At 28.4% G+C, this 23,175-nt stretch overlaps 1 protein-coding gene across 2 annotated transcripts in view; it reads right to left on the bottom strand.

Moving 5' to 3' along the window:
• LOC107436426 (otoferlin) overlaps positions 1 to 23,175 on the bottom strand; it is a 362,347-nt gene that overhangs the window by 54,772 nt on the left and 284,400 nt on the right. For both annotated transcript variants that reach the window (XM_087157560.1, XM_087157561.1), the window contains exons 20-23: positions 21,588 to 21,688; positions 17,614 to 17,707; positions 2,054 to 2,170; positions 1,820 to 1,972 (exon numbers count right to left, since the gene is read on the bottom strand). In XM_087157560.1, coding sequence (XP_087013686.1) covers positions 1,820 to 1,972; positions 2,054 to 2,170; positions 17,614 to 17,707; positions 21,588 to 21,688 — 465 coding nt within the window. The remainder of the gene's footprint in view (positions 1 to 1,819; positions 1,973 to 2,053; positions 2,171 to 17,613; positions 17,708 to 21,587; positions 21,689 to 23,175) is intronic.

Below are 23,175 nucleotides of genomic sequence, written 5' to 3'. Positions count from 1 at the left end.
CTTTTAAATTTATATGTTGATATGTTAATTATACTATGCAACCATTAAATTCTAGTTTTTATTGCGTATTTTTCGTTTTGCTTTAAAGTAAAATATAGTCCGACAAATATATTTCAAAATTTTTGAAATAAATATCTGCTTCGAAAAAAATAGAAATTCAGGTGAAGCTGATCTATAGCTGTTAATTCTTTCACTGATTCACTAAAACACTTATTCAATGATTCACGGATTGATTAACTGATTCATTAATCCCTTCAGGACCGGCAGATGGAGAAAAAAGTGCTTTCCCAATACCCGCAACCATATTTTTAGGACAGGAATTATGCGTATTAAAGAGTACCTACACGTTCTAATGTGAGATTTAATACGAAAGTGTTGAGATCACGTTCATATGATCTTGGGCAGCTGGAGTATTGATATTGTGGGCCGTGAGGAGAGATTCGTGTGATTAAATATATGTAATCATGATGTTGAGAGAGTTAATATGACAATTCAATGGTTTTCACATGTCTATATCGAGGATTGGTTAACAGATCAATTTACTTAATTTTTTTTTGTCATTTCTTCTTTTAATTCTCTGGCTTTATCAAAATTGAAAGCTACGGGTGCTTATCTACGATATATTTTTTTTAAAGTAAATGAATATATGAAAAAAAAAATAATGAGAGTTAAAGTACTTTTTCGCCCGACTAACATAGGCTTTTAAATAAAGATTTCGGGAATGAAATGTACCCCCACTTTTGTAGTTTTGAGTTAGATTTTATTAACTGCCGATTTTCCTGTCACAGACGATGTAAAAATGCATGTAGAAAATAAGAAACGTAGAACTAATGTAAAACTTCTTAAGAAACTGATCTTGTACTGAATATCGGTCTGTATTTGAAAGTTGTTGTCTGTTGAGAACTCTTAATGATTATAACTTATAGCCATGCCCAGTGCAGTTATAATTATGGAAAAAAAACGGACCACCTTAAATAACTGTTACTGAACTAACGTACTTTTTCTGAATGAACATCTTTCCCTTTAATTCGATGGATTCGAAATCTGATGCTCAAAATATAAAAAATATGATTTTTTTAAAAGTTTGATTTCTTAAAAACTATTTGATCCATTCCGCCCAAATTTTGTATTTTCAAGTAAAATTAGATTCTTTGCAATGATGTAAAAATTTGTGAACTTTAAAATTCAAAAATGTTTCGACTATGATTAAATAAAATAATAATTAGCATTTACAAACAGTTTTTTTTGCGTGGAATTATTTTTGGATAAACGAATTTTATAATAATGTGTTAAAATTTTGCAATTCGCTTCTAATGTTCTCGAGATATTGCGAAAAACACAGGCAGTAAAATTAACATTAAGGGATTCAAACTTTTGGCAGTTCTCCTGACCAAATTATTGGGACCATATTTCCCAGATTGAGGCTACCCTCTATATTTTGTGAGTCAGAAATTCCATAAAAAAATCATAAAAGAAAGAATATTTAATCAGAAAAAATACGCTTTCGTGTCGAATTTCGTAACTTAAGATATCATTTGCACCAATTAAATAACATATCTGAGGTAACCTCTTAAACCATTAAGATTGAGTTCTAGAACTTGAATATTGAATAATTAGACTAAGTAACTTAAGGTGGTCTGTTTTATTTTGTGCACTGTATGAAATTTTTATAAGATAATCACTTTTTACCACAGAGCTCTTCTTGAAATAAATAACTAATTTTATCGGAAAAATTTCCCCCCAACCACCCTTATTTTCTCTCAGCTGTTTCAAATGGAGCACCTCTTTATCGTAACTAGTATCATGGGAAAGCAATTACTTTTAGAAACAATGTCTGCACTCTGCCACAGTGTTTCCCGCTCTCTTCTTCCACAATAGAATACATGAGTTCCCTGGCGCAAAGTCTTTGGTAGGCAACTCTTTTACCACCGCTTATCATCCATACGAACACATCGGGCAATACGTGCTGCGGCTACAAGTAAGACCATCCATTAGTTACAGACATTTTACGTACACTAATGGGCTATTAAGTGAATAAAAACATTCTGCTTACATCATCTGTCAGGTTCCTTAGTTTCTTCAGAAACCCCTGGGCAGTTCTTAGTTTCTCTTTGATGGTATTCTTTGTGACGAGTGGTTTCATTGTCCTGGAGATGGTTGCGATGTGATCCTAAATAATGGGGAGAAATTTAGTTACATTTTATTTCTATGAGGAAAAGTTTCAAGAGAGTCAAAGGACAAAAAAGAAAAAATTCAAATATAGGGATTGTAATAGCTAAAACAGTTTTGGAATTTTTTTTTTCCACTTTTCATTACGTTATAAACCAGAATGTGGTTTCTATATGTAATTTTATTTTACTTTTTAACCGGCGTTGAACAGCCGATCCAATTCTGAGTTGAGGACTATCAATGATCAACTCCATAGCCTTGTAATTTTGATGTAAAACTCAGATGAGAAGGGAACTACTGGATCAAGCAGTGGAACCAACTTAGTATTCGTGAAAGATAGCATTAGCGTTACATGATGAATAAAATCAAGAAAAATCCCACGGTTCGACGGCCAGGGAATTCTAACCTATGATTCGCCTACCTCTAAGAATCTTTCACGTCAGTACTGCACTCGGTACCAGCCACCGTTGGAATTGGAGCCTAGGTGACCTCACTGGGAGGTGAATGCTCTATCCCCAGAGCCACCGTGGCTCTCGATAAGTAATTGCAATTTTTTTTGCATAAACGATATGGATTGGCGTGTAAACATATGTAAATTAAGTAGGCTTAAGTATCCAAGGTTTATTCAATTTATCACAAATTAATATTCGAGGGAAATAAGAAGGGTTATATCGAAAGGCTTTTTGTCAAGTTGTTACATCATAAGCCACAGAATCATTTGGAAACAAGTAAATATTATAGTTTAGAAAAAAAGTTCAATGATACAAAAATCTTAATTTTGTTATTACTTTGTAATAATTCGGATTTTAAGCAGCCAAATTTTCGGAGTCGGAATCTTGCAAGAAATGATCTAAATTGTTCAAGAAATTGGGATTTTCATAATTCATTTTAATAATTATAAAATTTATTTAAAAATAAAGGTAATGATTAACCTTTTTTTAAAAAACTGTTTTGTAAAAAATATTTAATATAATTGTCATGCAAAAAATAATTTGCATTTTTAGATTTTAAGATAGCATTTTAATAAGTAAAACCAATAGTAAAACCATGCAGTTTTTATTATTTTTATAATTATTTCTTTCTCTTAATTCTGTTAAACTCTCACGCGAAAAATGATTTGTGCAAACAAAATTTCGAGCTCAAAATATCTCGGGGAAACAATATTTCGTGAGCTAATTTTATTTTCTTGCGTGGTTTATCCAAATTATTTAGATTTTATGCTCATGAGATTTTGTGCACTTGTGATATTAATGAAGCAAAATTTTTTCTTCATTCCTTACGATATTTAGGTTAAAAAAACAGTGAAACTACATAGTAACAGCCGTTTTTATTAAATTTACCAAAAGTTGTTTTAATATTTACCCACCCCCCTTTAAAAAAATTAAAAAGTTTTTTTAAACTTTTTTTATGATTTTGGTTAGGCAATTAATTTTTTAAAAATAAATGAATTATTTTGTTATCAATATCTAAATATAAATTAATACATTACTAAGTACATTGTTTAACTAATTTATATACTCATATTTTCAAAAGATCTTTTATATGTGGTATAAAAATTTGGATTAAAAATTCAAAAAAGCGTTTTTATACTATTTTCATAAATAATAAAAACTACAATTAAAAATAAAGTATAAAGCAACATTTTACCCTTTTAAAAAATGATATTTTTCTCTTTTTTTCGTTGCAGCAATGTATTGCAACAAAGGTACATATTTAATTAATACTATCAAGTTTCTAATTAATGCTTATGATTCTAATTATGCGTTGGAAAAAGTAATATCTTGTTTAAACTATTTGAAAAAAGTTTTTCTTCATTTTAAAAATATTCAAAAATTGTATTCTTTTCTGAAAAAAAAAACAATTTAAATAACTATTGTTTTAATTGGATAAAGAGATTAGCACTTATTTTAAACGACAATGCATTATTTTTTTAATTCTTAAAGTTAATAAAAATATTTCTTTCATGAGATAAATTAAAAATTCTTTTCTAAAAGGCTTAAGTGTTTTAAAGCAACGAAACCCAGGAAGAGGAAAGAGTGATTTTTTTCATATTATGAAGTTATGCTAATTGCAAGGTTCATGAATTTAATTTCCTCTTTTCTTTTTCATGACTTCAAAATTTTTTTGCTTATTTATCACTTTTTTGCTTGAGTAATAGTTTTATTAGACAATTGGTGGAAGAAAGAAAAGTTCTATTGTCGAATTCCATTTTATCAAATTCCGAGGTCGAAAAACAATCATTATGCAATAACGATAATTTTTATTATATCGATATTACGAATTTGAACATTAACCAAAATTATTTTGTTACATTGGAATTTTTGGCATAAAAAATAATAAATATTTCACTGTTTTGACTTATTTGCACTCTGCATTTAGGAAAAGAAAAACAATGCAATATTTAAAAAGCTCACAAAAGCTATTAAATTAAAACAAACAATGAATTTATTAACTCTACTATCAGACAAATATGTATTTCGTAATTCTGTACAAATCATTTAATACTAGTAGGTACTACAAACTTCTCCAAATTACGTACATTTTAAAAAAAAATTTCCGAAAGGATTTTTTTTCAATAAATATCTTTTTACAGCCTCCAAGTTGATACAGGTTTGAATAGCTGCATAGGTACCGATACGTTTTATTCAGCACGTTTTGTACTTTTGAAGAAAAGTAAAAAAAAGTCTTGATCAAGAGAGAAGAGAAGAATTGTTGTTATTTTCATCTTCGTTAAATTGGATAATCCATTTTGTAATATTGTATTTCAAATGCAATGCTTCTATGGAAATTCATTTGGGGGTTTGGAAAATGCTCGCATTTTCAAAATTTTAGCCATTTCATATTTCGCTGAAATGGGACTTAATTGTATTATATTTTTCGTTCCGAATCCTGTATTGTTCTTAAATACAGGTCTTTTTACGATGATTCTGAAATCTATAATAAGTCATAAAAAGCTACTCAATGAGAGGTTTTCTAATGGCGATTGTTTTTGCTAAACGCACTAAAATTTTTTTTCAATCAATAACTCTTCAAAATTTTCACAAAAAAGCCTTCATCTTTTGTAATCTGGGGAACTTAATCTATCTTAACCTGGCCTACATAGCTTTAACCCTGTTGCGGGAGGAACAACTAAATTAAATTTGGTGCAAGCCCTATTATGCCAACTAAGTTTGATGTAGGCCAAAAATATTGAAAAAAAATTAAATAACGTTAGCATACTAAAAACAAAACGAAACAATACTATCATTCAAGAATTATAGAAACAGCGAACATTTAAGTGAGTAATTATTATGGAGATGGATACAGCGTGGCCAAATTGGTGCTCGTACTTAACCGGCAATTTTTTTTGTGTGTGATTTATATGAAGATTTGGCAAGGCAAAAACTGAATTCTGGCGGATTACATTAGTTTCGCAAGTCATATGTTGGGCAGACCTGATGTAAATGAATTACTGATGTGCAGTTAAATAAGACTTAAACAAGACCTGTCCAAATAATATTACTCAGCATCTCTTTCGCGATACGATCTCATCATATTCTACTCGCTCATAAGAATTTGTGAAGTTAATCATCAATGCACACATAACCTAAAGTTTAGATTCATTGTCATTTTAATTTAACTAATGGATCCTTACCAGAAGTTTTCATTTAAATGTAACACTGTTAAATTGAAAAACATGTACATTATTTTACGATTTTTTTTATTGTTTCTGAAAGCACGTTGTTGAATACTGTAGAAATCTGGATTTAAACATTACAATATAAACAAATACTACGAAATCATTGTTTCAAGTTGCGCCGAAGAGTTCTACAATATGGGTCAACAGATTAAGAAATAAAACTTATCGTACAGATTTCTAATGTTTAGATTCATTTTCATTTTCATTTGAATTTAACTAATGGATCATTACCAGAAGTTTTTATTCAAATGCAACACCGTTAAATTGAAAAACATATACATTATTTTAAGAATTTTTATATTGTTTCTGAAAGCTCGTTGTTGAATATTGTAGAAGTTTGGATTTAAACATTCCAATATAAATAAATACTAAGCAGTCATTGTTTCAAGTTGCGTCGAAGAGTTCTACGAGTACAATATGGGTCAGCAAAGTGCGAAATAAAACTCATTGTTAACATTCCTGAAGATTAGATTCATTGTCATTTTAATTTAACTAATGGATCATCACCAGAAGATTTCATTTAAATGCAACACTGTTAAATTGAAAAACATGTACATTATTTCACGATTTTTTATATTGTTTCTGAAGGTGCGTTTTTAAATACTGTAGAAGTCTTGGTTTAAACATTACAATATAAGCAAATGCTATGAAATCATTGTTTCAAGTTGCGCCGAAGAGTTCTATAATATGGGTCAACAGACTACGGAATAAAACTCATTGTTAAGATTCCTAAAGTTTAGATTCATTGTCATTTTAATTTAACTAATGGATCCTTACCAGAAGTTTTCATTTAAATGTAACACTGTTAAATTGAAAAACATGTACATTATTTTAAGAATTTTTATATTGTTTCTGAAAGCACGTCGTTGAATACTGGATTTAAACATTATAATATAAATAAATACTATGTAATCATTGTTTCAAGTTGCCCCGATGAGTTCTACAATATGGGTCAGCAGAGTGCGAAATAAAACTCATTGTTCAGATAAAGTCAACTAGTGCAAAATTAGTAGTTAATCGAAAAGCTTTAAGTGCTTTAAAGTTATCCTGCGTTATCACCCTATGAATAGTCAATGAAGGCTTTGTTAGCGATTCTAGAATTTTGGAATGCAGTCACGCCTTTGACTTCGAATTATTTCCAAAATACACTAATGAATAAGACACCGAGGCAACTGCTTCGATTTCCATGAAATGCCAGAATTCTGAACGAGGGGAGTGTATGCATTTTTCATTCACAATGGATTACAAATGGGGAAGCATTTCCATTTGTTCTGTCTTACAACTAATGACTTTGCTGATTTATAAGATAGATGTTAAAGATGTGAAAATAGGTAAGAATCCTTCATTCTGTATACAAAATTACAAGGAAAGATGTAAATGAAAAGGAAATGTTTTGCAATTTGAAAGTTTATGTCATATCTTAGATTATTTGGAAAAAGGCTCCTTTGTTAAATCGTTATTAAATCTTAATTATACTGTCCACGGAGTTACGTTGATCATTCAAAATATTATTGCCATTTGAGTTGCTTAGAATATGTTTAGAAATTCTCAGAAATAAAATGAAATGACATATGTAAATAGCTGCAGATAGAAAATGGGATTATTTTTTTTCTTTCATAGAGAAGTTTAAGCATTCAAGTTTAGGGGAAATAATGTCAATGATTCTGCACATGTGTACAGATGAAGAATTAGTAATTTAAAACGAAATCTCCTTTTTTTATTGTTATATGCCTTTTGACAGTTCGGGAAAAAATGTGGTTGCCGTTAGTTTTTTGAAAGCTCTGTCATCGCACTAACGTTTTTTGCCTAAATTGTTTTGCCTAATTATGTTTTTTTGCCTAAAATATGCTATTTCCATACCTGCTGCAAGTTAGCAACAGTTACTCGTTACTGTTTGGTCAAGTTTACCCGATTTTTAGTCAGGAACAGTTCTATTGTAACTTGCCATTTTTTCTTTGTTCTTGTTCCATTTTCGTTACATACCTTTTTAACTGAAAATGGCGCTAAAGGTAATATGAAGAAAAGCCACGATTTTGAGAGATTGAAAAGCGCTTGTGGTCTAATTTTTTATGTTTAAAAACTTACTTCAATGCTATCTTATCTTCGCTGATAAAAATTGGCGAAAAATGAAAAAAATAAGGCATTTATTTTGAAAATTTTAATATAGCAAGAAAATGTTACCATTTTGGAGATTTTCTAAAAAAAAAGCTTAATAGCTTTTAAAATATTTAAGTTATTGGACCGTTCTAAAGTCCAGATAGTTCTTCACTGCACGATTGAACTTTGCTTCAAGCGTAACTGTGTGTAAACTGTGGCTTTTAAAAAAAAAATTTATTTGGCAAAAGAGATTATATTTTTATATTATTAGTTTGACAATGATATATATATATATATATATATATATATATATATATATATATATATATATATATATATATATATATATATATATATATATATATATATATATATATATATATATATATATATATATATATATATATATATATATATATATATATATATGTAATACAAAAATTAAATACTTTTGTATTAATAAAAGCATTAAAACTTCATTCCTTTTCATTAAATATCTTTAGTAAAGGATAAGGGTAGAAATTCTATTTTGGGACTTCAAGGCTAAAAACATGCCAATGAATAATAATTAGATTAATACTTCAAAAGAGAAGTTATTTTAAGATCTTTCACTTCCATATAAGGAAAGATTAAACGATTTGCTTTGAGTAATAAATAAATTTGATGAGGCGTAAGAATACAAAAAAGACATATGACTGGAACCTTTTTACACTGTTTAATCATCCTATAAAACGCAGAGCGCAAGTCTTTGCGTGGCTTTTTGTTGTTTATTTTGCTAAAATAAAATCCGTCAGCTTAGACGGGATATCTGTTCCCCCTCTCCCGCTTTGGAGAGGGGTTAAACTGCTTTTTCACCATCGCAACTTAATAAACGAAAATTATGCACAATCTGGACTCTTCAATCATGCTGCTTTCACGCATTTAACTAAAAAAATATCGGTGTGGATACACCGCATATTATAAGACGGCAGGGATGTTGCTTTGTGCAGGAAACCCCTTAAAAGAAAATTTTTGTGCAATACTAATATTGTGAACTATGGCTAAACTGAATGCTACTTCGTCGCCTTGGAAATCCCTGTTTCACCCCCTTTGTTTTGAAGAGAAAAAACTTCATTGGACTCCTGAGATTAAAAAGTTCTCGATTGTGGGGGAAAATGAAAAGACTTCCCAACCGGAAGAGATCGCCTAACGCCGCCCTGAAGGTCCTGAAGGATTCCTCACCCACCCGGGAGAAAATTGCTTCATCGGTGATTTTACGATACCAGTTCCGGTACCTACTGGAGACAGACCGTTCGCTTTTGCCTGAATGTTGAAAGACTGTGACAGCCATGAAAACGTTTGTGTCTACAATGCCTGTTAGTGCCCTCAGAAACAATGAAGTGTGCGATTAGTGTTTTAAAAAGTCCTAATCAAGTGTGCGAAAGTCCTAATCAAGATGTTGTGAGAAAAAAAAAAAAAAATAAAAAAAAAGAAGAAAAGAAAAATGTGCGCGATTTATATTTATTAGACGAGCTTCTGCTCCTTTAGAGAAAATTCTTTCAAAGGAAAAGATTTATTTTCTCCTTCGAAGTGCTTTTTTTTTAAGTAACAAAAATGAATCCAGTGAACATCTGTATATTTTTTTTTCCTCGATAATGAATAAGTTTTACTTCATATTTTAGTAATCTAATTTTTTTATTTTATTACGAATCTTTGGAAGAGTGAAATATGAAGTGCATTCTTGTGTTTATATTGTTTTTTTTTTTATTTTTATGATATATAGTTTTTTTATGATATAGTGCATTTATACTGCTTTTAAAATGTTTTTAAAAGAAATAGATGTGGTTCAAACGTCAATTAAAGTAACGCAGGCAAACAAAATTAAGTTATTATTTAAACTTTTGTTTCCAAATGATTTGTCTAGATTAAACCGTAACAAAATTCTTAATTTTTCAGAATTTTCTTTTGAAACTAACTCTAATGAATTTGCAAACAAACTAAAAGAAATTTGTGATACTTTTAATTTTTCGGATTTAATCAAAATTTCAGATATTCTAAATATTTCCAGTGAAGGAAATAAGGAGGAAATTGCCAAGCATATTTTAAATTGTTTATGTGATTTTAATCACTTAAAAAATTCGATCGTAATTGAAAACCCCTCCGAAGATGAGGAGGAAGCTATTCAGTTTAAAAGTAAACAAACTCAAACTGATTTTGAACCACATTTACCAACTAAAACTTGTGTAAATCAATTTACACAAGTAAATTTAAATTCTATATGTACAAATAGTGTTGATGAAGATATGGTATCCTATAGTCAAAGTTCTAGTAATTATATAAATAGGGAAAATGAAACAAAATTAGTAGTTAGTTTTTCAGATATTGAAGCAGTTACCCCTATGTTTAATGGAAACCGCTTTGATAACATAAATTCTTGGTTTGAAAATTTTGAAACTCATGCTAATTTATTTAAATTGTCTGATATGCAAAAATTTTTATTTGCAAAAAGATGCATGAAAGGTAACGCATTAACTTTAATTAGAAGTAAAACTCAGTTAAATTCATATGAAAAGTTAAAAAATCTTTTGCTTGAAGAATTTGGTCAATCAATAATATAATTTAAGAATCAATAGTGCAGAAGTACATGCAATGTTGCAAAAAAGAAAACAAAGGTATAATGAAACACTTCAAGAATATTTCCTAAAAATGAGAGAAATAGCTACTCAAAGTGATATTGATGACTTAGCTCTAATCACTTATATAATTCAAGGAATATCAGACCAAACAAATAATAAAACAGTTCTTTATGGAGCCAGTAATCTTTATGAATTTAAACAAAAACTTAAACTTTATGAAAAAATCAAAAGTGACTTAGATAAAAATAAATTTCAAGCTAATAAGGGACCATATGTTAGGAAGTTAGAAAACCCGAAATATGACATTAAGTGCTTTAAGTGTAATGCACCAGGACATAAAGCCCCAGCTTGTCCTAAAAATAAAAATGTAACCCCGAATGTGACAAAACCCAAAATACATCATACTACACAGGAGAACCCATTGAATCAATGTAAATATTGCTCAAAGAAAGGACTTTTGAATCAATTTCACATGGGCTCCACGTGTGTAAACAACCCTAGTAATGTGGTTGATGTGAACGTTCAAAATATGACAAGTAATCAATAGCAATTACTAATATCCGGATATATCGTAGAAAATAGGTACCTAAATGGATATAAAGTGGAAAATGGATATAAAGTTAAAAATGAATACCTAAATGGAGGTAAAGTGAAAAATAAATACTTAAAGGGACGTCCAAAACAAAATAAAAATGAAAAAGTAAAAGAGATATTATTGAATGTTGATACCGGGTCAACATTAAATGTAATACCAAAAGATTTGGTGTTAAAATTGAATATTCCTATTAAAAAATGTGAGGAATTAAAGGTTACCCAGACGAAAGGACAACTAACACTTAACAAAATTTGTGAGTTTCCCCTTAAATTAGGCAAAATTGTTAAGTCAGTTAAGTTTTTTGTAATTGATACTGATTTACCATATGCTTTACTTGGGTTGCAGGCTTGCAAAGAGTTTTGTTTGTTTATTGATTGTGTCGGGCCAGTTGTTACTCAATTTGGTAAGAGATTGATCACCTCTGCTAATTCTAAAAATGACAACTTATCTTTGCACATTAGACAGCAAAATTCTCAAAATGTTAAGGTTAAAAATGTTGAAAAAATAAAAGTTGAAGATGTTTCAGTTAAAGTAAACATTGAAAAAAATAATGTAAAGGGTAACAAAAATAAAAGGAAAAGGACAAATAGGAAAAAGAAAAAATGTCCAAAAATTTCAAATGATTCGAAGATAGATCTAGGTAATGGATGCATACATTATCAGGTTAATATCGACGAAAAAATAAAAAATGAAAGCGAGATAGAAAATGTAGACTTAAAAGAAATTTTAAAAAGTTATGATGATATTTTTGCGAAACACAAACACGACGTAGGAGAAATTAGAATGGAACCGCAAAGAGTCAGGTTAACCTCAGATTTACCTATATCTCTAAGGCCGTACAAAACATCCCCAAAACAACAACAAGAAATTGATTTACAAATAGAGGAATTGTTAAAAAATAACATTATAAAAGAAAGTTCATCCCCTTATGCTGCCCCAGTAACTTTAGTTTTTAAAAAAGATGAAAATAAAAAGAGTCGTTTATGTATCGACTATAGAAAACTAAATCAAATTACAAAAACAGATTCTGAACCTCTACCTTTAATACAAACTTTAATAGAAAAATTGTCTAATAGTAGTTATTATTCTAAAATAGATTTATCACAAGGATATCATCATGTTCGTATTCATCCTGATGACACTGAGAAATTAGCATTCGCTACTCACAATGGTCTATTTGAATACTTAAGATTACCTTTTGGCTGGAAGAATGCCCCGAGCATTTTTGAACGTACAGTTCGTAGAATTTTAAAATAAACATAAAATTAAATTTGCTACAAACTACTTTGATGATATCATTATATTTTCTAATTCTTATGATGAACATTTAACTCATCTTAAAAAGATTTTTGATATTTGTAAACAAGAAAACTTAAAATTAAAACTTTCAAAATGTTCATTTTTGCAAAAACAAATAGAATTTTTAGGATATGAAATTAAAAATGGAATTGTATCACCCGATAACCATAATATTGAAGTGATTAAAAAATTATTGCCCCCTAAAAATGTAAAATCATTACAAAGATTTCTCGGATCAATAAATGTTTACAATAAATTTATTGATAGTTATGCAAGTATTCGACATCCTTTAAATAACTTGTTAAAGAAAGATGTAAAATGGGTGTGGTCAGAAAAATGTCAACAATCTTTTGAACTTTTAAAAAATGCTATTATTTGTAAACCAATTTTGAAAATTTTTAACCCTAATCATGAATGTCATCTTTTTGTTGATGCATCATTAGTTGGAATTGGATGTGTGCTGAAACAGACAGATGAATGTGGTGTATTGCATCCTGTAGCTTTTCATTCTCGTTCATTAAGGGACTATGAAAAAAAACTATGCAATTACAGAACTTGAATGTCTTGCTATTGTCGATTCTCTAAATAAATTCCATCATTACCTTTTTGGACAAAAATTCACCATACATACTGACCATGCTGCTTTAGTTTGGCTAAAAAATGTTAAAAATTTAAAAGGTAGATTATTTAGATGGTCATTATTGTTAAGTATGTATGAATATGATATTAAATACACAAAAGGCTCTGCTAATTTTGAAGCAGATTGGCTTTCGAGAGATGCAACACATTCAATTGTCCAAAGTAATAGTAAAAATAATAATGTTTATGTTTCACATATATTGAGTTTGAGTGAAATAGTGGTAGCTCAAAGGAAAGATAACTTACAAGGTAAATTTATTGATATCAATAATGTATTGTGTGTACGTAAGAAAAATTTTACTAAAATAGTTGTTCCATTTTCGTTAAGATTAAAACTTCTGCAAAGTGCTCATGATAAATTTAATCACCCAGGAGTACAGAAAATGATTAACTTAATAACCCCTGTTTATTATTGGAACAACATAACTTCAGATATAACAAAATTTTGTAAACATTGTCATACGTGCCAATTAAATAAAAAACCGCGACAAAAAAGATTTGGATTATTACAATCCTTACCCCCTGTTAATCAGTCTTTTGACTTACTAGCAATAGATAGTGTTGGTGGATTGAATTACTATAATTCAACAAAAAAATATTTAACTTTAATTATTGACCACCTTACACGCTACATGTGGGCTTTTGCATCAAAATCCATTAGCTCAGAAACTTACACAAATTTTTTACATCAAATTTTTCAAAATCAAATTCCTAAATCCTTGTTGAGTGATCGAAACGCTGCCTTTACTTCTTCTCATTTTAAAAAGTTTTTGAAACATAATAAAATTCAACAATTATTGACAACTGCACATCATCCGCAGTCTAATGGCAAGGTTGAACGCCTTGGTCAAACAATAATTACGCGTTTAAAATGTAAAATTAATGAAAAACCTACTAAAACTCCCTGGCCTGTGTTGTTAAAAGATATAGTTAATACTTATAACTTAACTCCCCATTCTGTAACAAAGTTTCCACCTGCATACCTGATGCATGGTAGACTCCCCTACGAAAATCCCTTAAATGAAAAAGTCTATCCACCTGTTGAAGAAGCTAAAAAAATAGTAATTCAAAGAACTAGAGAATATCATGAAAGAAATAAAATTTATTATGATTCTAGATTTTTAGATATAGACTTTAAAAATGATGAATTAGTTCTGTTTGAAGAATTTACTTATCCTAATACGAGGAAGTTGTCACCTCCTTTCAGTGGACCGTATAAAATTCTTCAAAAAATTTCAGAAGTTAATTACAAAATAAATAAAAAGAATAATTTAAGCAAACAAAATTTTGAAATAGTACATGTTTCAAATCTTAGGAAATATAACAACCCACAAATGTTAAAATTAAATCATGAATAGTCGCCAACAGAAAATTTTTTACTTTCTTCAAGGGAAGAAGTAATCCCTATTTTTTTGAGAGATCCGAATCGCGTTTTGTGGAGATGTTTACCTCAGCATCAGTTAGGAGTGAGGGCGAAGTTACATGAACTTTTTTTTTCTCAACACAGTGAGAAAAAACTTACTAAACTATTTTTGTTTTATCCAGTCTGGATTACTCAATTACACAGTGCTTCATGAAATTCTATTTTCTTCCATTTTAACGGGGAATACAGAATTTCATCTAGTAAAAAACCCCATTAACCATACAGAATCTTAAATTCTGATTAAATGACACTTAGTTGTCCACCTCGTTCACATAAAAATTGTGAATATTTTTTTTAACCATACAGAATCGTAAATTCTGATTAAATGACAAATGTTGTCCAGGTCGTTTTGCATAAAAATTTTGTATATTTTTGTGTGAAAATTTTTGAAAAGTTATTTTAGAATAGTTATATTAAATGTTTAAATTTTTCTTTCTGTTTAGTTCACTAAATAGATAAATTGTATTATTATGTTTTTATTGTTGTTGCTGTAAATAATTTTTTTCACATATTGGAAAAAGGTTATTTATAGTAGGAAAGAGGACAGTCATACCAACATTAAGTTTATGTATTCATAGTACTCTAAAGTTTTATTTTGGCTTACCAAAAATTTTTTTTTGGGGGGATGTAATACAAAAATTAAATACTTTTGTATTAATAAAAGCATTAAAACTTCATTCCTTTTCATTAAATATCTTTAGTAAAGGATAAGGGTAGAAATTCTATTTTGGGACTTCAAGGCTAAAAACATGCCAATGAATAATAATTAGATTAATACTTCAAAAGAGAAGTTATTTTAAGATCTTTCACTTCCATATAAGGAAAGATTAAACGATTTGCTTTGAGTAATAAATAAATTTGATGAGGCGTAAGAATACAAAAAAGACATATGACTGGAACCTTTTTACACTGTTTAATCATCCTATAAAACGCAGAGCGCAAGTCTTTGCGTGGCTTTTTGTTGTTTATCTTGCTAAAATAAAATCCGTCAGCTTAGACGGGATATCTGTTCCCCCTCTCCCGCTTTGGAGAGGGGTTAAACTGCTTTTTCACCATCGCAACTTAATAAACGAAAATTATGCACAATCTGGACTCTTCAATCATGCTGCTTTCACGCATTTAACTAAAAAAATATCGGTGTGGATACACCGCATCTTATATATATATATATATATATATATATATATATATATATATATATATATATATATATATATATATATATATATATATATATATATATATATATATATATATATATATATATATATATATATATATATATATATATATATATATATATATATATATATATATATATATATATATATATATATATATATATATATATATATATATATATATATATATATATATATATATATATATATATCATTGTCAAACTGTTTCAATTTTTTTTTCTAGTGTAACGAGAGCACAGAATACCTTAACTCCTCGAACAGATAAATATTTGTTTCTGCACTTGACTTCAGATTTCTTTTCTTTTCTGAGTAAAGTTTCAAATTTAAAGATTACTAAGATAAACATTTATTTAACTAAGTTAATCTGTATTAAGTTCATTACTGCAAACTCACTACGTGGATATCTAACTACAGGCATTTCATTTAGGTATAATCACGTGGGTTAAAACGCACACAATAGCACTGGTTTATTTAGATTTTAGAATTAAAAACTAAATAGTTTATTGTAAATTGTAGTTTTCTTTGAAAGCACAATATTTGATATTAAAAGTTACTGCAATTCTTTTACTGATTGCAAAGAATCCTTTCTTCTTTTTTTCTCAAATTTTTTTAAACTTTCATGATACATAGAAACCTCCGGTACCACGGAGATTGCTCTTAATCTTTCCACTTATATACAAATTTAAAAATTTACGATATAACTAATATCACTGATGTACAATACATATGAACAAAAAAAAATAACAATAACAAGGTTTTAAAATACACTTAAAAAAATCAAATTGCTTGAAAAAATGTTATACGAAAAAGTAAAATCAGTTGTATTTTAAATAAAAACAACCAATTTTGATTTGAAATATGTTAAAATAGAGAACAAACTACGAAACTCAAAATTAATCTTCAGTTTAAGGGTAATGAATAATCGTAAATTGGTACAGTCAACTTAGTTCACGATAACGATTCTTCATTGATTCTCCGACGTCAAGATTAATATCCTTCTAAGAGAAATTGATTTCTTCAGTTTGTTATTTGTATTACTTTCGTGATACCTGTTCGTAAAGGAGTTCTTGATAAATGAGATGTCTGTGGGATTTTGCGTGGTGTTCGTATTACAGTATTTCCTGTATTGAGTTTTGGAAAAGTGGTTATTATAGTATGAATTTTCGACCAGTTAATTTTACTTGCTGCTAATTTTATATTGTAAATTTCAAGCTGCCAGTTTATTTGTAATGGATAGTCATGGTACTCGCATATATTTATTTAATCGTTGAATAACGTGATAGGATGCAGATTAACCCATTCCTTTTCGCTCCCGTGAAATTTCCGGGATGGAATGTTCAGTAGTAACGCTCAAATAAGAATAAAACTAATTCATTTCTTTTGCCCGGAAAACATTTTATTTCTCATTTTTCACACCAGATGGCAGTACCAGGATTTTTTAAAGATAATTGTAGATAGTTAGTTAATTTTAAACTAGATGTCAGCACTAATCAAACACGTATATTTGGCAAAATAGGCACTTTTATGACCGTTTTCCTGAAAATTAACCGATCGTTAAGGGGTTAAATAAAATTGTACGGGTTATAGAATTATAATTGCTTACGTATAAAGTACTTTATTTCTACCATGACGGCTGGCAAACAAGAAATTCTTTTTTTCGAAGCTATGATCGCTACATACCTTTGTAAAGAATACTTATGTGATTTGTATGCTGCCATTTCAAAGAAACGTTTCTTTCATTTCTTTCTTTTTTAAAAAACATATAAAATAAACATATATATAATATGCTAGGTCTTAGCATTTTTTATATATAGAGAGTTAGCATTTGCGTATAAGTACAGTGTAATTTGTTGACAATTGATGCATCATTATGAAAGTGAGAATTGTTTACTTGCCAGCTCTCTTTGACAAAGCTTGGTTCTTTCTTTGTCCAGCTTTGTTTTAGTCGATGCACTACCACCAGCTCCTTTTAGAATCGTCAGAAAACGACTGCAGAAAACAAAAAGAATCAGTAAGAAAATTAGCACCAGAACTAAACTTTAAAATATTGAACTTTTCACATTACTTCGACAAGTTTTTAAAAATCATTTTTATCGTACCATTTTCAGTTTTAGTAAAATTTAACGCACAAGTGTATTGGAGCTGCCATTATTAAGTAATACAAAGTTTACAAGAAAAGTGGCTCATGGACCCATTCGGATTCTGTTCAAGCTAATGAAAAGTTGGGATTAACTTTTGCTTGAAATAAATATTTTGTTCGAAACTCATATGTTGCCTCAGGTGATTCCATTTGTGTTGTAAAAATTTCAAACAATTTTAAAAAAAAAGAAAAAAAAAACTTTTTGAAAAATAGTGAGGGTCGGTAGTAAAAAAAAAAACGAAAAACAATTACCACACTGTGAAAAAACTATAGACTGAACTACCAGAATATGGTAAAATTTACCGGGTCTCTGGCTCTGTGGCAACCCTAAAAATCTCGATAATTTTTATCGAAGTACCTTGAATATTATTTCGGTGAATTCATTACCAATTCATTATAATCACGTGTAATAAAGCCATCATATAGCTTTATTACATGTGATAAAATTTGGTAAATGTCGTAAAATTTGGTAATTTTATCATGTTACCTTAGAGCATGATATAAAAACCATTTATTCGGTAAAATTTATTTTCCAGTCTTGTATTTTTTACTAAATGCGTGATAATAAGAACTATAATTTTGAAAACCAAAATTTCCTTTAAACTGTTGCCATGTGAACGGAGAAAATTACTAAATAGTTTAAATACTGTATATTTCGGTTTTATTAACCAAAATTACGATATTTTGCATATTTTAATTTTATTAACCAGAATAATGAATTTTTAATGTTATTACCATACAATACTATAATTTTTCCAGAATTTTTTCGCCATGCACTTTTTATAGTTTGAATATTTTGTTCTGAACGTACTAATTTTAAATTTTTATAAAATTTCCGAGCCTTTAAGTTGCAATTTAACTAATGAAAAAATTTTGGAAAATACTTTTCTTTACCATTGAAGAATGAGAAAAATAATTTAGGATAAAATTATTATTTATCGCAAATTTATGTCAATTTGCATTTACTTGCTATTGCAGTGCTTATATTTCCACACGAAAGTTTTTATAACTTAATTTGTTACATTTTTTCATAAAGTTTTATCAAAATGGGACATAATAAAACAGTAACCATCGGTCAACATGATGCGAAATGATAAAAACACATGAAAAAACAACCAGGTCTCTATTAGGTTATATAATCAAGAATTATATAATAAAATTTTATAATCTCAATAATTAAAACATATTATAATTTAATTAATAATAATTAAATTAATAATTAAAACATATTATAAATAAATTATTAATAATTAAATTAATAATTGAAATTTATATGATTCAGTGTATTTAAACTTCTAAACTTCTTCCTGACAATGACATGTAAAATACATAATAAATAGAAGATGTTATCAACAGTTATTTTTTCCTTACAAGTTTTATTATAGCAGTAAGTTATTTCTTAGGGGAAAAAAAACAGACTTTACTATTTTTTTTTCAAAAACATTTCCTATTTGAAAAGTAATTTCCGTACTAGCAGTCATTTTTTTTACTTAGCGTAATTTTTGTTAAAAAAATATACCTTTCGTAAGTTTTTCATTAAGGAATCTGTTTGTAAAACCATTCATATTGTTTCTTTAAGCCTTGATTAACATCACAACTGCTTTAAATCCCTTATTTTAGGACTCTGTGATTTTATAAGACTTTAATTTCATAAGTACATAAAATAACGTTAAAAAAACATAAATATTCTCTCAAAAAAGACGTATGAACGTTTTGGTACTATAATGAAGCACTTTCTTCTGTGCTGAAACAAAGAATATGAGAAAAAGATCGATAAATTACAAACAAACAGGATAAACTACAAGCAAACAAGTAGCATTAAGAGAAGAACCAATGGGATAAGGGAACAAAATCGGACCTAAGCTCTTTGATTTTGCTCCTCTACAATGTAAAAAAATTCAGGATCAAATTACAATAAAAATTACCGGCACTCGAAGTACCAGTACTTTTTACCGTAAAATCCATTTTTACCGGAGCAAGTTACGGAACAGAAAAATATGATATATCGTAATTTTCGCTGTAACTATTACCGCAAAATCACGGAATCACTCTAAATATATAAATATTACTGTAAAAAAATTACGGTAGAATATTCTAAAGTAAATATAGATTTTACTGTGAAAAACATTTTTCTGGATGACGCTGACGTACCCAAAGTACCGGGACTTTATACTATCGGGATTTTTTCCGGAATTTTTCACCTGGAAATCCGGATCCGGAAAATTTTACAGTGTATTGTATTGTTTTGAGTTCTGTTAAGTAATATATATTGTATCTGCTGAAAACTTTACTAAAAAGTATCACTTAAACTAAATAAATTAATTTGAAAAAAATTTCGAAAACTGATATTTACTAATAAAAGATAGTTTAGAAAACGTTATAATGGCAAAATCTTGGTAATTCTTATTGATTTGTATTTTTAGATTTCATCACATCCAAACGTATGGTGGATTTTTTCTATAGAATATGTCGCGCATTAATTTTGTAGTAAAGTTTGGAATGTTCGTTTTGTTGTGGATCATAATTTTGTGTTTCGTGCATGTTAAATTACGATCGTCTTCTGAATAAAGGCAACGTTCAATGCCGTAAATTAGGTTTATGGTCATATTTGCAAGAATATGATAACTGTCAAAACATCTTGACAAAATAGTTATCTTATACTTAATATATTGCTCTTAGAAGGAACTTTTTTTTGCTCGCAATATTCGGAATTGTCTATTAACTTTTCAATTTTTATATAGAGATTCGAATTCAAGGAATAATTATGAATAATGATCTTTTAACATTTCTATATTTCTCTAGTTTAATAAATAGTTTCATGAGTAAAAAATAAAATCGTTAAATCGTTGTTGTACATTTATGCCATATTTGTTTCCAAAGTAGCCATAAATGTATTGTTGGGAAGTGAACTATCTTTATAGTGCTACGCTGCGTTAAAAAGTATGGCTAAAACTACTATAACTATAGTCCCATTTACCGTATTTCTTGCTCTATGGGAAAATTAAAAAGCTCGTTAGTTTTTTCCGATGTCCTTTGGAAATAATTTTTGTAAAAGTAACATTAAAGTATGGTTTTATAATATATGGTAAAATTAGATAAATATGCAAAAATTTGATAATTTTATCATTGTGCCTTAGAGCATGGCATAAAATCCATTTATTTCGTAAAGTTTACTTTTCAGTTGTGTATTTTTTTACTAAATGTGTGGAAATAAGATCTAAAGTTTTGAAAATCAGAATTTCCAGTAAACCGTTACCATATGAACTTATACTTCATATCGTAGTTTTATTCGGAATTTCATACCGTATACTTCATTGGTCAATATTTCTTATTATTTTCTCTTATCTTTCTTGTAACTTCTCCTGCTTCAATATTCCATCACGTGTTTTGACACTAACAAAGGTGCTTCATTACAGCAAGGAAACAAGTACATCACTGTTTCATGACAGATTTTAGATTTTTTTCATATTTCATTTTATAAATTTTATTATACATAACAAAGAATTAAGTACTCCTTATTTTTATTTAATTTTTACTTCAAAAACATTTAGTCTTTAAAAGAATGGTTTAAAAGATAATCTTTAAACTGGAAAAGATTCTATTCTTTAAATCATAAATAACACACATCCTATTTACCATAGTTCCTTTACAAAATTCTTCCATCAATCTTTTCCGGGATTACTTATTTTCTTATTCAAATATACTAACAGAACGAAGGAAGTTACTTACTTACAACCCGTCCCCAACTCCTCCAGAACTCCCCGTAATCTCTTATCGGCATGTGGCTTCTCCAAGCGGATCATTTCTTGTACATCAGACAATCCCTCCTCCTGTACACAAAGGAATTAATAAGTTAAACGTCAACAAGCTAAGGAACTTTTAGATATCAGAGAGTATCTGCTCTGAATTCTGATGAAGCTTTCAACAAGTCTAGACGTGTTAAGGAAAACTATTTATTTCTCTAGGAGCACATCGAATTATATCTAGTGTGACAGACAATAATTAATTTGGAGAATAAATAGTTTCAAAGTTTGGTTTAATGAAATAGATACCTTTTTTAAATTGCTTGTGACAAATTTCAAAACAGTAATTTAAGGTTACGATCGCATTAAAATACATTCTATCAGAAGATATTTAATCTGCAAGGATTATATGAAAGATTTATGTAGATATTTTAATTAAAATATATATAGATAGTCAACTGGGATTGATATTGTAAGGCAATAAGACTGGAATTTTTTTTGTACACATTAAAAATTAATCTGGATTACTTAAAAAAAAATGATATGCGTTTTGGAAAATTTACTGATTCAAAATTCCAGTTATTTCTTTCGATTGAAAATAATTGCTGAAAACATTTCAATTGAAAATAATAAGTTGAACGTCAACAGGCTAAGAAACTTTTAGAAATCGGTGAGTATCTGCTCTGAATTCTGATGAAACTATCAACAACTCTAGACGCGTTTCAGAAAACTATTTATTTCTCTTTGATGCCATCGATTATATTTAGTGTCCCACGCAATAATTTATTTCTCTAGAAAATAGTTTCAAAGCTTTGTTTAATTAAATAGTTTCCTTTTTTAAGCTCTGACAAATTTCAAGAGGGTAATTTAAGGTAACGATCGTATTGAAACACAGTCTATCAGATGATATTTAATCTGTAAGGAATACATGAAAGATCTATGTAGATATTTTATTTAAAATATGGATAGATAGTTAACTGGGATTGATATTGTGATGTAACAAGACTGGAAATTCGCTTTTATTCAGTTAAGTTTTATAAGTTAATGTAAATTTTTATAAGTTAATGTAGCTTACATGAAAACAACTAATATGTATTTTGGGAAAACTCCTGATTAGCAATTCAACTTATTACTTTCGATTGAAAATAATAATTTAATAGAACTTGAGACTCAGCAGTGATGTTTTTTCTTACAATAATTATTTAACTGAACTTACAGTGTTTTAGTTTTGATAATAAGTTAGTAATCAAACTTGAAACGTTTCATTATTGAGAATAAGTATTTGATTACACTTGCAATGTTTTATTTTTGATAATAAGTTAGTAATCAAACTTGCAACGTTTTATTTTTGAAAACAAATATTTGATAACGCTTGCAATGTTTTATTTTTCAAAATAATCATTTAATTAAAATTGCTATGTTTTTCTTCTGACAAAAAATATTTAATTAAACTTACAATGTTTCATTCCTGACAATAATTATTCAATCAAACTAGCAATGATTTATTTTTGACAATAATAATTTAATTAAAATTGCAATGTTTCATTTCTGAAAATAAATATTTAATAAGACCG

This window comes from Parasteatoda tepidariorum, chromosome 2 (genome assembly GCF_982258835.1).
Source record: "Parasteatoda tepidariorum strain Cologne lab strain chromosome 2, Ptep-v5.0, whole genome shotgun sequence".
NCBI lineage: Eukaryota > Metazoa > Arthropoda > Arachnida > Araneae > Theridiidae > Parasteatoda > Parasteatoda tepidariorum.
This window is presented reverse-complemented; position numbering and strand designations above follow the sequence as displayed.